Genomic DNA, 13,308 nt, shown 5'->3' with positions numbered 1-13,308 from the left:
AAGAAACAGCCAAAACGATAAACAAATTACTGCGACATCGGTCTTGGAGTACCAGGAATCGTTCCTGGTCTTGGAGGCACACCCATCTTTGCCATTCCCGGAGGCATCATTCCAGGTCGAGGCATTCCCATCGGCATTCCCATCGGCATACCCATCGGCATACCCATTGGCATACCCATCGGCATCGCTCCAGGCATTCCCGCAGGCATTCCCGCAGGCATTCCCGCAGGCATTCCGGCAGGCACGCCCATCGGCATTCCGGCAGGTACGCCCATCGGCATGGCGGGTCGAGCATTGGTCGCTGGCGCGCTGGCGATCACTAGTCTCAACAGAAATCGACGCTACGTACCCTGACCAGACATAATCGAAGCGCTGGGACCGCCCAAACCACGCACAGGACCCGCGAGACCTTGTGGCGCAGCGGTCAGCGGAGCGGCCGGCATGCCTCTGCCCGCAACACGCACGGTTCCAGGGCCTGCAGCAGCGATTTGCGTAGGAAGCTACAGATCACCGAGGGAATTTAAAAAAGACATCTTGTGGGGGAGGACCCTCGATTTGCAGCGAAACGATGTTTTCTCCACGGAGCAGTACAAGTCCGAGTGTGTTCTTTTCCTCGCGTTCTTCAATCACACCTTTCAACTAAGTCACCCCCTAGAACCGTACCATTGACGACAGCCACTCCCGACTTTGATCTAATCTTTCTGAACTCCTCGCAATCGCCAAGGATCAAGTTCATGTGTTTATCAAAAGCCATAAGAGTACCGACTAGAACACGGCTACAATATTACCTAAACCTCAAAGGCCTCCCACTTTTCTCTTATCACTACGCGCATACGATAATTCACGTAGTTTAACATCTTTCCCGTTTTGGCTCCCGACTAGATGATAATTCGCAGTAAGCTCCATCTACCATGCTGAATATATATATAGAGATGTCAACAATAGGGGAAATATCTGTGTAAAAAACAAGAAAACGACGAGATGCAAAAATCGAGACGATTTTGGGAATTCGAGGATAGGGAGAAAGACGACGTGTTTGAATCGTCTACTTCAGGGACAGCACCTATCCACACCATATTTCATCGCACAGTTTAACCATTGTTTTTTTCTTGATTCTTACAATGTCCTGCCCTTACAATAAGAAGTAGGAGCACTCGCAGAGAGTCAATTCCAGGTATGTTTTGGCCACCGCTCTTGGTATCTCCACTTTGGCACTTGGCTATTATCTCCACAAGCGATGTATCGCGTTCGAGTGGATTGTCATAGACTAGATGTTGAAGTGAAGAAGAGCAAGGAGGAATGCAAGGAAGAGACTAAGGAAGAGCCCAAGGAAGAGACTAAGGAAGAGCCCAAGGAGGTGAACGAGGAGAAGCCTCAGGTTGTTTTCCTTCTGGGAGGACCAGGTTCAGGTATGTGTGAGGAAGCGTACTTCCATCCAAGGAAAGGGAACCGTGTCTGCAACTCTGAAGGAGAAGCTCGGTTGGATTCCCATCAGTGCCGGAGACTGTCTCCGTGAGGAAAAGGCCAGGTATGGGTTCATGGAGGATATTCATCCTTCAGCGGAAGCAAGGACGCCGAGCTGATTAACGACTACATCAAGAAGGGTCTCATCGTTCCCGGTGAGATTACCATCAACCTTCTCTTGAAGAAGATCCGCGTATCGTAGTTTTCCATGCATCAATCACAGTTCTACGCTGAGCAAGGACAGAAGAAGATCATTATCGACGGCTTCCCTCGCAGCATGGAGAATCTGGAAGGCTGGGAGAAGCTCGTGGGAGATAAGGTGGACGTACGCTTCTCTTGTTGCTTGCTAGCTAGCTGAAATGCGTGATGCTTCTGGAGTGCAGCGAAGAAGTAATGCGGGAGCGTTGTTTGCTTCGTGGAAAGACGTCGGGCCGCGTTGACGATAACCCGGAGTCGCTGGTGAAGCGTTTTAAGACGCATATGGAGACGAGCATGCCGGTTCTGGAGCTGTTTGACAAGAAAGGAATGGTGAAGAGGTAGTGGCTTGGAAGGGTATAAACGTGCAGAATCAATGCGGACCGCACTCGGGAAGAAGTATCGAACGAGGCAATCAGTATTTTGGAGAGTCTTTTTCTTGTTTTTTGATAAACTGATAAACTTGCTTGTTTTCTTACTTGATTTCTGTCACTATTATTTTGTTAAATATGCTCGCACTGGGATGTTTGACTACCGCGGCTACCAAGTTTAAAAGACAACTCTTAGTTTATGTAACTGGCTCTGTACCACAGGTATGTCAGATGAATCACCAACTCAGTTTCTAGGAGGTAAGATCTCAAATCACACAAAACCTTGTGAATATCGAGGCGCATAGAGCTACCATCGTTAACATTAAGCATTACACAAAGGAAGACGACATTGATGCCTATCTTTTATACCTAAAAGACTTGGTTGCAATCAATAAGAACTTCCCCCAGCCTGGGAATGACGTTGTTACTTTTTGTTAATTTCATTGTAGTCCACTGCCTTTCTGCGATGGAAATCCTCCGTCAGCCCGAGCATGGAGGAGAAGACGGCCAATTTTCAGTACGAACAGACTTGCGTCATGTACAACATCGCCGCTCTCTACTCCCAAAAAGCCCTCAAAGATCTCCCTGTATTTTTGCATTCCCGTTTTCACCTAGGTCAACCCAGATATAACTCAAATCGATAAAGCGTGTGAAAACTTAAAGAACGCCTATAGCTACATCGTCACGATCTGCAGAACGATGCTCTACACATACAGCGAAAGTCAGCCCGTCCCCGAGCTAACCGAGACCTTTCTCACCGGCGTACGCTCCTTCCTTTTCCGTTTTAATCCCAGGCGGAATTCTACCTCTCCGCTCTCTATCAATTCCTCAAAGGCCGCAAGGCGCAGATCGTCTACAAGGTCTCTCAGAAGCAGATGTTCGTGTGTCTGTACATGGGAAGCAGCTCTCTGTACAAGGACGCCTTAGCGAACTTTAAGAAATCGTCGAACCCCGAGTCCCTCGTGGAGATTTGCACGGCGATGCACAAGCTCACCTACGCGATGGCGCTGTATTATCAAGGCTACATGACGCAGGAAGAGCTGGACAACCCGAACGTGCACGGAACGGGCACGGCGTACTACTGTCTGGACTGCTTCTTCGTAGCGTTGGCGGCGTTGCGTGATGGATAGAACACGATCGACGCGTTGAAGAAGATGCAGTCGGCGCTGATCCGCAAGCTGGTGCTTCCGATGATGACCGAATTCACGTCGGAAGCGGCGGAAACGAAGCGGCGCATCGTCGGGGAATGGATGATTCGCGTAGGCGAGAGAAGGACGATTCAGCGTAGATGAGCACGATTCCGAACGGGATCAGCGAGTACACGATCGAAGAGCGGATCTTGCTGAATCCGAACGACTGCAAGATCGACGTGGAGGCCGCGGACGCGTTCGACTTCTCCGCGATTCTCTCGGCCTCGAAGAAAGCGCGGCTGAGCAGCTTCCAGCAGAAGTACAAGGAGTTCTGCGAGCCGAAAGTGCGCGAGTACGAGGCCAAGTACAGAAAGAACGTCACGGCGATCGAGGCTGCGCTGCGGGAGAGCAGATGCGACGTTCTGGTACCTCCGTTCCCCAGTTTCCACGATAGATTGGCGCGCTGTCGCAGAAGTCCGGCGTGCCGTCGTTCTTCCGGATCTTGCTGAGCAGCCAGCACGCGAAGGAGAAAACGCACACGCTGTCGATGCGGCGCGAACAATTCATCGAGCACGCGAAGCGAATGGACGATCTGCTGAACCAGCTCGAGTTCTCGTACATGGATTTCATCCGCCAAGTGAACAGCGGAGAGCGATCGTAGGCGCTGCCGAGCGCGAGTCAGCGGTAGATGCTCCTCGGAGATGATGCGCTCGCTGAAGACGCAGGTGCCGCCGTACATCGCGTCGATGAAGAACATCAAGCGGACGCGGAAGGCCGGGGAGAAGGCCAACGAGGATAAGATTCGCCTCCTGGTGAGCGATCGGTTCAGTCTTTCCCGCTCTGGAAATTACCAGCAGCTGCAGCAGAGCTTGCAGGAGACGGTGGAGCTGAACGATCGAGCGGAGGCCTTGCTGAACCAGGTGATCAACGCGAAGAAGAATTTGACCTTGTTTTTGAACAAGTGCGAGTTGATGGATCAGCGCATTCATGCGATGCTCGACGATCAGAACATGCTCATCACGCAGTTCTTCCGTTCCGGAGGCCATGGCAATGCGGAGGGCCAGTTCGTGATGGTGTATTCGCGTTGCAACAACGAGATGGACAAATGCTTGAATGGCATGAAGGAGTACCAGTGCTTGATTAAGGCGATTGAGAGTACGGTGAAGAAGACGTATGACACAGTGAAGCGGTACCAACACTTTGAGAGCCGATATCTGATTATGGCGAATTTAGCTGAAGCAGTTTACACATACAAGGATATTTTGAGCCATTATGATAATGGTATTGTTGCTTTAAAGGTGAATATACAGGGTCTAGAATCTGTTATAAAACAAATTGCCGCTATTTTGTGTGTTTGTTGAATCAAGAGAGGGGAGTAATCCGTGAATGAGGGAGAATGCTTTTGAAGTGGTTCCTAGTTGGTGAGTGATGAGTGTAAAGTGCATCATCACTGTTAATAGTAACAGCTCGAATGGTGGTGGTGGTGGTGGTAATAATAGTAATGGTAATTTCGAATATAATCCTATCAACAATGATCACTGATTAAAAAAAAAGAAATGGAAAAATATCGGATGCGAGGTTCGAACTCGCGACCTCTCGCGTGTGAAGCGAGCGTGATAGCCACTACACCAACCCGACTCCTGTTCAGCTTTCCAGGAATGGTTATTAGAAGAAACAGACTCACTCATTCATTCACTCAAATATAGCAGAATCTTTCCAAAGTTCATAAAGTACATTCAAACTCGCAAACGACTCAAAGTTCAACTCGGCATTATGCTTGTCAAACAACACCATGGGTCGTCTACGACAGCGACACAAATTTGGAATCGTAGAACCGTAGGTAATGCGCTGTTTCACTTCATTTAACAAAAGTGTGACTTGATCATAGTGATGAAGCTCGTTGTAATCAACGTTGTCCTCCCTACAATGAACAGACAGTTGCAAGATGTACATATTTATGTATCAGCCGAAATAAGCTGCTTCTGGATATAAAATGATATGATAAATGACAAATGGTCACATTTTTCGTACTTATTTATTACAATTCAAATTCCTCTCCTGTATCGCACTTCGAAAACCTCAGAACGAAGCAAGCACACACAAAAAAATAGGCTCCTGTATGAGCGAAAATTGAGGGAAGCACGTGAGGTCAGAAGGCAGGTTGCTTTGCTTCAGAAAAGGCTGTCGCCAAAGCTCTAGTAACGCACATTGTGTAGAGAAATTGTGAATCCACACTCCTTCGATAAATAAACAATTCCTCTTGACACAAATAAAGCCAATATTTGATTTTTGTCAAACAAATTTCGGTACCGTATGTCTAATGGATACTCGGTAATGAAATCACCTGCAGAAGAGGAAATGGAAGGAGTAGGGGTGTAAAGCGAGAGTGATGTGTAGTCTCCCGATTCTTGCGGCATGACGGTACTTTTAATATGTCTAGTGACTGATTCAAAGATGGAAGAGTATTTTCAACAGGAAGACGCCAAGAACATGCAAGGGAGTGCAATGATGCGTGAAAACACACTCCCTACAAACTTCCCGCCGCTAGGATATCCGAGGGTATTTTAGTTTTCGATTTAATGTCCGTAGAAGAGATCGTCCCTCTTTGATACACTGGACCGTTTAGACACAATTGAAGTTGATCCTTGAGTGGATGTTCACATTAGGAAAAGAATGAAATGGATTCCTCTTCTCCAGGCCTCGATGGCTCACTTCGCGAGTCACGGTACAGTCCACGCATGTGCTTCTTCGATATTTTACAAAACAAACATATTAAACCGTGACGCACTGGTCCTTCCTTCTGTGTAGAGAGTCCGAAGCAAAAGGACGAGCTCTTTTGCAACGCGTATCTGCTCCCGTCACCAGGGTTTCATCGGATTGCAAAGAGATTGTCCGAGTTCGCGATTCAAAACCAGCACTTCCTAGAAAGTCTGCTTCAGTCGTGTTTTTCGTATTACGCCTGTCTCATTCTAGTTCCAGCCGGACAACGGCCCCTTCCCTCCCTCCACGATTGTCTATGCCTCCTTCCACAACTCCACGGTCGTCGGTTCCAGTAACACGGAAGGAGGTTCCCAGAACGAAATTGCCTGCAACCGGTCGAAGCAATGACTCGCTCGAGCACATTCGAGACAGATTGTGTCGAGAGAACATTCGCCTGAGTGCCGAGTTGGAGAAAACGAAGAGCGAATTGAACCGGGCACAGTTGAGAATCAAAGAATTAGAGAAGGAGTTGAAGCAGAGAAATCGCAGTAGTTTTTCAAGTCATAAATAAATGAAATGTTTGTTGAAAGGAAGCGTTCCGCTTCGATTTGGCTCGAGTTAACAGTGTATTCTGCGTCATCTCAAAACAGAACAAAGATTCATTTTCCGGAATCATGCGTCATTCGATCGAACCATCCTTGCATTCAGCAGATTTGCGCAGAAATCGTTCTCGTTCGATTGGTGAGTTAAGATTTCATTAATATTTCAAAATGTCCCGATTTGACGAGAATATTGTGAAATCTCCCTCCATTTAGGGTATATATATCTAGGAATATGGCGATTTCTATCTTTCTCTATTTTAGTAGTAATTTCCTGAATGTTTCGTAACGCACTGAGAGCTGTAATGATTGGGTTCAAATAGGATAATGCGTAGACCTGCAGAGTTTTGCGTCAGTCTGAAGAGGTCATCGAGCGTTGTGCTGCTAAGGCTGACAATGCAAACAAGTTCACAGAAATGTGTATGCATTAGTCTTGTGCAACTAGGACGTAGACTCTCTTCACAGAACGGTTTTACCGATGAAGTCTAAATCTCCTGTGATTGACCCCACTGCTTTTGTTGCCACGAACGCTTCTGTCATTGGAGATGTCGAGATTTCCACAGGATCGGCTGTTTGGTATGGTTCGGTCGTGAGAGGCGACAGCAACTATGTGCGGATTGGAACGGAGAGCCACATCCAAGACAGAACGGTTGTGTCCGGTGTCAGCGCTTCTAGCACTGGTTTGCCTGGTTCTGTGTCCATCGGAAACAACGTGGTTGTCGGTTATGGATCCGTGCTGAGCGGCTGCCGTATTGATGATAACTGCAGAATTGGAGCTGGCTGCCGCATCTTGGAGGGAGCGCATCTGGAGGCTAATTCTTGCCTCGCTCCTGGTTCGGTCGTGGAGCAGGGAAAGCACATTCCCAGCGGCGAGGTAGGCGTCTGGCTGAATTTTACGAGTGTAGTACTGGGCCGGAAACCCCGCGAAGTACGTGCGCAAGGTGGGTGAGCACGAGAAGGAGGAGAACTTGCAGTACTCCCGCGACTGCACCGAGTTGAGCGAGAAGCACGCCGCCGAGTTCCTCCCCTACGGCACGCTGTATAGACAGGACAATTAAGAAGAGAAGAGACATTACCCCTAACAACAATTCACTTTTCGATTGTTTGTTTGCTCAAACAGCGCAACAATCAGGGCTATCTGCAACATTTACGCACTCGCAGCAGGTTCCTCCTTGGCTTCCTCCTTAGGCTCCTCTTTAGGCTCCTCCTCTTTCTTCTCCTTGGGCTTCTCCTCCTCCTCCGAAGACTCAGAGTCCGAAGAAACGGCCTTCTTGGCCTTCTTCTCCTTCTTCTTGGGCTTCTCCTCCTCCGAGGACTCCGATTCCGAGGACGACTCCTTCTTGGACTTCTTGGACTTCTTCTTGGGCTTCTCCTCCTCCGAAGAAGACTCATCCGAGGACGACTCCTTCTTGGACTTCTTGGACTTTTTCTTAGGCTTCTCATCCTCCGAAGAATCAGAATCGGAATCAGAATCGGAATCATCCGAAGACGACTCCTTCTTATGATGATGCTTCTTGGACTTGCCCGACTTTCCGGACTTCTTGGCCTTCTCGGCCTCCTTCTTGGCCTTCTCCTCCTCCTTCTCGCGCTTCTTGCAATCCTCCGTCACCTGCTTGGCGCGCTCCTTCACGGCCTTGGACTCGGGCTTGTACTCCACCATGGCAATGATCTCCTCATCCACGTTCGTGTGCTTCTTGCCGCAGATCTTCTCGATATATTTCTCACCATACTTGAAGGTGAACTGGTGCTTCACACGGAGGAAAGAGGGAATGCTGAACACGTCAGCGAGATAGATAACAACAGCGACATCCTTCTCCAACTCCTCGGGGCACTTCTTCTCCTTGCGCAGAGTCTTGGCCTGGGACTGAACGTTCTCCACCATGGGAGAGATCTTCTCCACCAGAGCAATCTTCTTCTCGAAAACCATCATCTCGGAAACTTTGTCTCTCATCTTATCCTTGTCGTTCTTCTTGTAGGCAAGGTAAGCCTGCTCCTCAGCAAACTCCAACTTCTCCTGGAGCCATCCGTATTGCTATAACACATTACACCACACAGACAACCTCCTACCTCGTTCAGCTCATCAAACAGATTGGCCACCTGCGTCTTGAACTCCTCGGCGTTCCACTCCTTCACAGTGAGTTTCCAAGTGGGAATCTTCTTCATCAAAAAACCGGGGTTAGGAACTAAACCATTACTTCAAATATATAAGAATAGTACGAAAAGCCTTCACAGCCTTCTCAGCAGTTGATACGTTCATTCACAAAAGATATTATGTCTCTACAACAGATTGCACGGCAGAATCTAGATTGATCAATTATACCTGTTCCATATAATTCATTTTCCACGATGTAAATGATGGATTAATTGGATAATTTGCGGATTTATGCATGTACATAATTATCCACCCTATCTATCGTGGTTCTTATGTCTTGCCGAAATGCAATAACCATTTGTCGACACACATGGAATTCCGAAAGGATCGTCCTTTGATAACACTCTCATTATCCAGTCGGACTCTTTTGCCCATAGATTGCATAGGTTTGAACCTTGGGTCGTGACACAATTCTATTTACTTGTTCCTTTTCTTCGTTTAACGAATGAGTACGCGACGAGGAGGTGTTACCAGTCGGACACCTGCTCATCAAAACAAGTTTTCCTTCCGACACAATAAGAACTCCAAAAAGACCGAAAAGATCGCTGCCATGCCTATTTATCGTTGCTACGAGTGGCTGTCTTAAGCATAGTCGTTTGTGAGAGGTGTAGGAAGAAAATCGAGTGGAAGAAGAAATACAGGAAGTATAAGCCGTTAACCGCTCCTGGGAAGTGCGTCAAGTGCGGAAACCGGAATGTGAAGGCAGCGTACCATCAGATCTGCGACGAGTGTGCTCGCGTAGCTCTCCTTTGCCTCCTCCCATTCTAGGCAAATCATATCTGTGCGATGTGTCTGCAGGCGTGGAACGAACCTATCCCCGAACCGAAGGAGACTTCAAGCTGTTGTTCCAGTTGCTGTTCGTCGGATGAAGATTATTCTGACTTTGAGTATGTTGCTGGAATCGTTTTTTATATTTAACATTGTAGCCTCGACGATTTTGAGTAAACTGTTTATTTAGGACTTGAATGCGTATAATAGAATGAAAATAGTCCGTTGTTTGTTGCTCACCACACATTCTTTCCATTCTTCATTCCACGTACGTTCTGTGCTTTTCGGGTCGTTGCAATCCAGGCTGCCTGGCAGATCCGTACGAAAGCGCATAATCTATTTTTGTACAATCCAGAAATAGGAAATCTGGAACTCCGATTATTGGCCATTCACAACATAAAGAAAGATCCAACATGAGTAGCACGCACATCAACAATGATGAAACTTTGGAAAAACTGGGTGTCAAGCGAGTGGACAGTTTTGAGATTGAAAAACCTCTGTTCTCTGATAATGAATCTGTGGACGATAACAAGGAATCTGTGGTCGTGCAAAGTGCAAAGCCGTCTGTTGCAGAGTATGATAGCCGCTATTTGACATTGAAGCAGGTACACAATTGTATTGGGAGCTATGCGTAGTTCACCATTACGTTGACGAAAAACATCACAGGGCCTGGTGTTCTATCTATCCCGTACTCGATTTTGAGAGTTTCTTCTCCTGGTGATTATCATTCGTTAGATGGGCATTCCCGCCACTGTGTTCTTTTATGTGATTATGGCTGTCATCAATGTGTGGTGTTCGACGTTGCTAATAAATGTTTCTGAGTATTGCAAAACCAATGTGAGTCTATCGTCTCTCCATCTCACCTAGCCGTCTTCATATCCCTACAAGCAAATCGGAAACGACTACGCCGTGATTATCTATCATGTACTCTCCTCTCCCCTCCCCTCATCCCCTCATCTAGATCACCGGTCCGAACGGCTATCTAATCTTTCTGTTTCTCTACTTCATCGCGATCTGGGGAGTCCAAGTCGGCACCTTGGTATCTACGTTTCTCCATTTCTCCTCTCTGGTAGATCACCATCGTCGACTTCCTCGATAATCTGCCTTGGATCAAAGCCCTCGTCGACCAGAATCCCTCCGTCAAGCTCATCTGTCATGTTTCCTGCTCCTGCATCTGCGCCGTTCTCGTTCTCCTCAAAGACATGAAGTAGCATGCACAGCATCGACATCATGATCAGGCCGCTCGTCCCGGTTTCGTCCCTCAGCATCTTCGCTCTGCTTCTCTCGTTTCTTATTCTCCTCGTCTTCGGATTTGTAAACTACGGAATGACATTCAACCTCTCCATGCTCAAACCGCTCTCCCTCGTCGATCTCTGCGCCTCCATTGGCGCTGCCTCCTTCTCGCTCGGATACAACTTCTCGTTCCTCTCATTCTACGTAGCCTCGCGCATTCTTCTGAAATATAGAAACAAGTGAAGCCCTCGCTCAAGTTCAAAGCCAAACGCGCGCTCACACCCATCCTAACCGTCATTACTTCCTGTCTCCTCATTCTCCCGCTTCTGGCGTTCTTTTCCTATTCGAACTCGCCGAGTACGCAGTATAGTCATTCTATTTCAATTCCAGGCGGCATTTTGTCCGACATTTTGCTCTCCATTCCCTCCACGAACCCTGCTGCGATTGTCGTGTCCCTTATGATGTTCGTGAGCTGTCTATTCACCTATCCCATCTACTCTCCGCCGCTGAACGAGATTCTGGAGGAAACAATTCGGAACAAGAAAACCGCGGGACTGTTCGTTGCTGATTCCAGACGACTCATCTACCGGCTTCTGCAGACGGCGATGATCTCGATGATCGCCTGGTTCTGTCCGTTCTTTGGTGATATTATTTTCTTCGATATCCTTGGATGAGATGAGACTAGATGAAATGAGATGGAGGGATCCTTGACATCACTGGGAGGCTTTGTTTTTACGGCCATTTCGTCGGTAATTCCGCCTGTGTTGAATCTGTTGTGCTTCCACGACTCCCTCTCGACGAAGGCGATTGTTCTCCATGTGCTCGTTATCGTCTTTTGCTTTGTCTTCATGTGCATTTCGACGTTCTTCTCCGCCTATCAGCTAATTATCAAGATGATGAAATAGAAGGAGGAATTGTTTGTTACAAAAAGTGTGTCGAAAGATGATTGGCTGGAGATTCCTCGTTTGATGATTTCTTTAAAATTGAGATGGAGACCGCACCTAAACAGGACACGTCCCCTATTCAGCGTGTCGAGAGTTTTGAAATCGAGAAGAAAGTTGCTAACAACGAGCTTGCCGTGGAGAAGAAGGAAGTGGTTGATATTACGAAGAAACCAGAAGAAAATGTCCCTACTATCACGTCTTCGAGCTACATTTCGATTAAGCAGGTACTGGCATTTGGAGATGATTCCTTTTAGTTCAATGTTACCTTGATTAAAAGTATCACGGGCGCGGGTATTCTTTGTTCCCCCTATGCTTTTAATCGAGTAAGCTGTTTCTCGTTTATTGTTTTGTGTAGATGGGTCTTATTTGTACAGTCATTGTCTATGCTGTTTTGGCAGTCGCAAACGTGTGGTGTTCCACTCTTTTAATTAGTGTTCATTCCTACACTGCAAACAACGTATGCATTGCTCCCGCTGGTTGAGTTTGTAGCGATCGAACTATCCTCCCAAGATGATCGGAAATGATTACGCCTTTGTAATGTATCATGTATTCATTTCGCTTCTTTCAGTGATTTTTTGTAGATTCTTGGTCCCGTCGGCTATTATTCTTTCATCGTTCTTTATCTGCTAGCGATCTGGGGCGTCCAAATCGGCACATTGGTTCTTCATGGAGTTACTGTTTCACCCATAGATCTCCATCGTCGATTTCATCTGCAAGATCGAATGGCCGGGCGCCCTCTTCGCCGACGCCAGCAACAAGCGCATCTTTTTCCACTTGCTGTCCTCGTTTGTGTGTCTGCTGCTGGTTCTTCTGAGCGACATGAATCCAATCATCGCCGTCGCGTCGCTCAGCATCTTCGCTCTGGTCCTCTCCTTCGCCATCCTCCTCGTCTACGGCTTCGTCCAATACGGGATCACCTTCTCTCTTTCCATGCTGGCTCCCGCCTCCGTCCCGCTTCTCTTCTCCTCCGTCGGCGTTCCTTCCTTTTCGCTCGGCTACAACTTCTCCTTCCTCTCCTTCTACGTCGCTTTCCGGCTCGTCTTTCACGCTCTAGAAGCAGCTCGCGCCTTCCTCGAAGCCCAAAGCGCCGCGAAGCACGGGCTGGACGATCGGGATCACGACGTTCATCATGGTGCTGTGTCCGATGCTGGCGCTGTTCGCGTACAGCGGCGTGGAGGGCGGCATCCAGCAGAACATTCTGCTGATGATCCCCGCGAAGTCGGTTCCCGCTGTGATCGTGAACATCATGATGTTCCTGAGCTGCTTGTTCACGTACCCGATCTACACGCCGCCGCTGAATGAAGTGCTGGAGGCGTCGATTCGCGAGCCGCGCTCGGTGTGGATCTTCGTGTCGGATCCGAAGCGGCTGGGGCTGCGGATCGCGCAGACGGTGGTGATCTCGGCGATCGCGTATTTGTTCCCTCGGTTTGGAGATATTGTGTCGCTGGATATCCTGAAATGAATGAATGAAATGAAATGGAATGAATGGAGTGAGTGAATGAATGGGTGGATGGATGAGTGAATGGATTTTGATTCATTGTGAATTGTGAATTGACTTGATTTATCGTGAATTGTGCATTGACTTGATTCATCGCCCATTCGATTCATTCATTCATTCACTCACTTTCCCTGGCCGTTGGCTGTACTTAACCTCACTCGGAGGCTGCTTGTTCACGACGATTTCGATGGTGATTCCGCCCTTGCTGCACTTGGTGTGCTTCCACAAGACGATGAGCGCAGGGAAGAAGCAAT

At 47.9% G+C, this 13,308-nt stretch overlaps 8 protein-coding genes; 5 read left to right on the top strand and 3 right to left on the bottom strand.

Moving 5' to 3' along the window:
* Positions 1–12: 12 nt before the first annotated feature.
* Positions 13–932, bottom strand: GSBLH_T00003352001 (uncharacterized protein). XM_013042072.1 has 6 exons: positions 911–932; positions 811–878; positions 664–776; positions 532–632; positions 350–500; positions 13–319 (listed from the first exon to the last, which is right to left on the bottom strand). Exons 2-6 carry the CDS (start codon positions 855–857, stop codon positions 27–29), a joined length of 705 nt encoding a protein of 234 aa, XP_012897526.1. The 5' UTR covers positions 858–878; positions 911–932; the 3' UTR covers positions 13–26.
* Positions 933–1,237: 305 nt separating this feature from the next.
* Positions 1,238–2,004, top strand: GSBLH_T00003351001 (uncharacterized protein; the record flags this gene model as incomplete). Its single annotated transcript, XM_013042071.1, has 5 exons — positions 1,238–1,409; positions 1,441–1,528; positions 1,561–1,657; positions 1,688–1,789; positions 1,819–2,004. 5 exons carry the CDS (start codon positions 1,238–1,240, stop codon positions 2,002–2,004), a joined length of 645 nt encoding a protein of 214 aa, XP_012897525.1.
* A 901-nt stretch (positions 2,005–2,905) lies between these two features.
* On the top strand, positions 2,906–3,582 carry GSBLH_T00003350001 (uncharacterized protein; the record flags this gene model as incomplete). XM_013042070.1 has 2 exons in its annotated part: positions 2,906–3,130; positions 3,161–3,582. 2 exons carry the CDS (start codon positions 2,906–2,908, stop codon positions 3,320–3,322), a joined length of 387 nt encoding a protein of 128 aa, XP_012897524.1. The 3' UTR covers positions 3,323–3,582.
* A 1,257-nt stretch (positions 3,583–4,839) lies between these two features.
* GSBLH_T00003349001 (uncharacterized protein) lies at positions 4,840–5,113 on the bottom strand (the record flags this gene model as incomplete). XM_013042069.1 has 1 exon in its annotated part: positions 4,840–5,113. One exon carries the CDS (start codon positions 5,111–5,113, stop codon positions 4,853–4,855), a length of 261 nt encoding a protein of 86 aa, XP_012897523.1. The 3' UTR covers positions 4,840–4,852.
* Positions 5,114–6,737: 1,624 nt separating this feature from the next.
* GSBLH_T00003348001 (uncharacterized protein) lies at positions 6,738–7,556 on the top strand (the record flags this gene model as incomplete). XM_013042068.1 has 4 exons in its annotated part: positions 6,738–6,761; positions 6,795–6,879; positions 6,912–7,333; positions 7,365–7,556. The coding sequence occupies 4 exons, from the start codon at positions 6,738–6,740 to the stop codon at positions 7,515–7,517; spliced, it is 684 nt and encodes a 227-aa protein (XP_012897522.1). The 3' UTR covers positions 7,518–7,556.
* Positions 7,557–7,582: 26 nt separating this feature from the next.
* Positions 7,583–8,716, bottom strand: GSBLH_T00003347001 (uncharacterized protein; the record flags this gene model as incomplete). XM_013042067.1 has 3 exons in its annotated part: positions 7,583–8,491; positions 8,527–8,642; positions 8,677–8,716. The coding sequence occupies 3 exons, from the start codon at positions 8,714–8,716 to the stop codon at positions 7,607–7,609; spliced, it is 1,041 nt and encodes a 346-aa protein (XP_012897521.1). The 3' UTR covers positions 7,583–7,606.
* Positions 8,717–9,056: 340 nt separating this feature from the next.
* On the top strand, positions 9,057–9,601 carry GSBLH_T00003346001 (uncharacterized protein; the record flags this gene model as incomplete). XM_013042066.1 has 4 exons in its annotated part: positions 9,057–9,174; positions 9,204–9,349; positions 9,380–9,498; positions 9,538–9,601. 4 exons carry the CDS (start codon positions 9,057–9,059, stop codon positions 9,554–9,556), a joined length of 402 nt encoding a protein of 133 aa, XP_012897520.1. The 3' UTR covers positions 9,557–9,601.
* Positions 9,602–10,012: 411 nt separating this feature from the next.
* Positions 10,013–12,858, top strand: GSBLH_T00003345001 (uncharacterized protein; the record flags this gene model as incomplete). XM_013042065.1 has 8 exons in its annotated part: positions 10,013–10,083; positions 10,115–10,216; positions 10,247–11,780; positions 11,811–11,879; positions 11,912–12,013; positions 12,046–12,102; positions 12,138–12,215; positions 12,247–12,858. The coding sequence occupies exons 3-8, from the start codon at positions 11,601–11,603 to the stop codon at positions 12,856–12,858; spliced, it is 1,098 nt and encodes a 365-aa protein (XP_012897519.1). The 5' UTR covers positions 10,013–10,083; positions 10,115–10,216; positions 10,247–11,600.
* Positions 12,859–13,308: the final 450 nt, after the last annotated feature.

This window comes from Blastocystis hominis, assembly GCF_000151665.1.
Source record: "Blastocystis hominis, Singapore isolate B (sub-type 7) whole genome shotgun sequence assembly, scaffold_3".
Lineage (NCBI taxonomy): Eukaryota > Bigyra > Opalinata > Blastocystidae > Blastocystis > Blastocystis hominis.
Note: the sequence above shows the minus strand (reverse complement) of the source record. Positions and strands in the feature narration are given on the sequence as shown.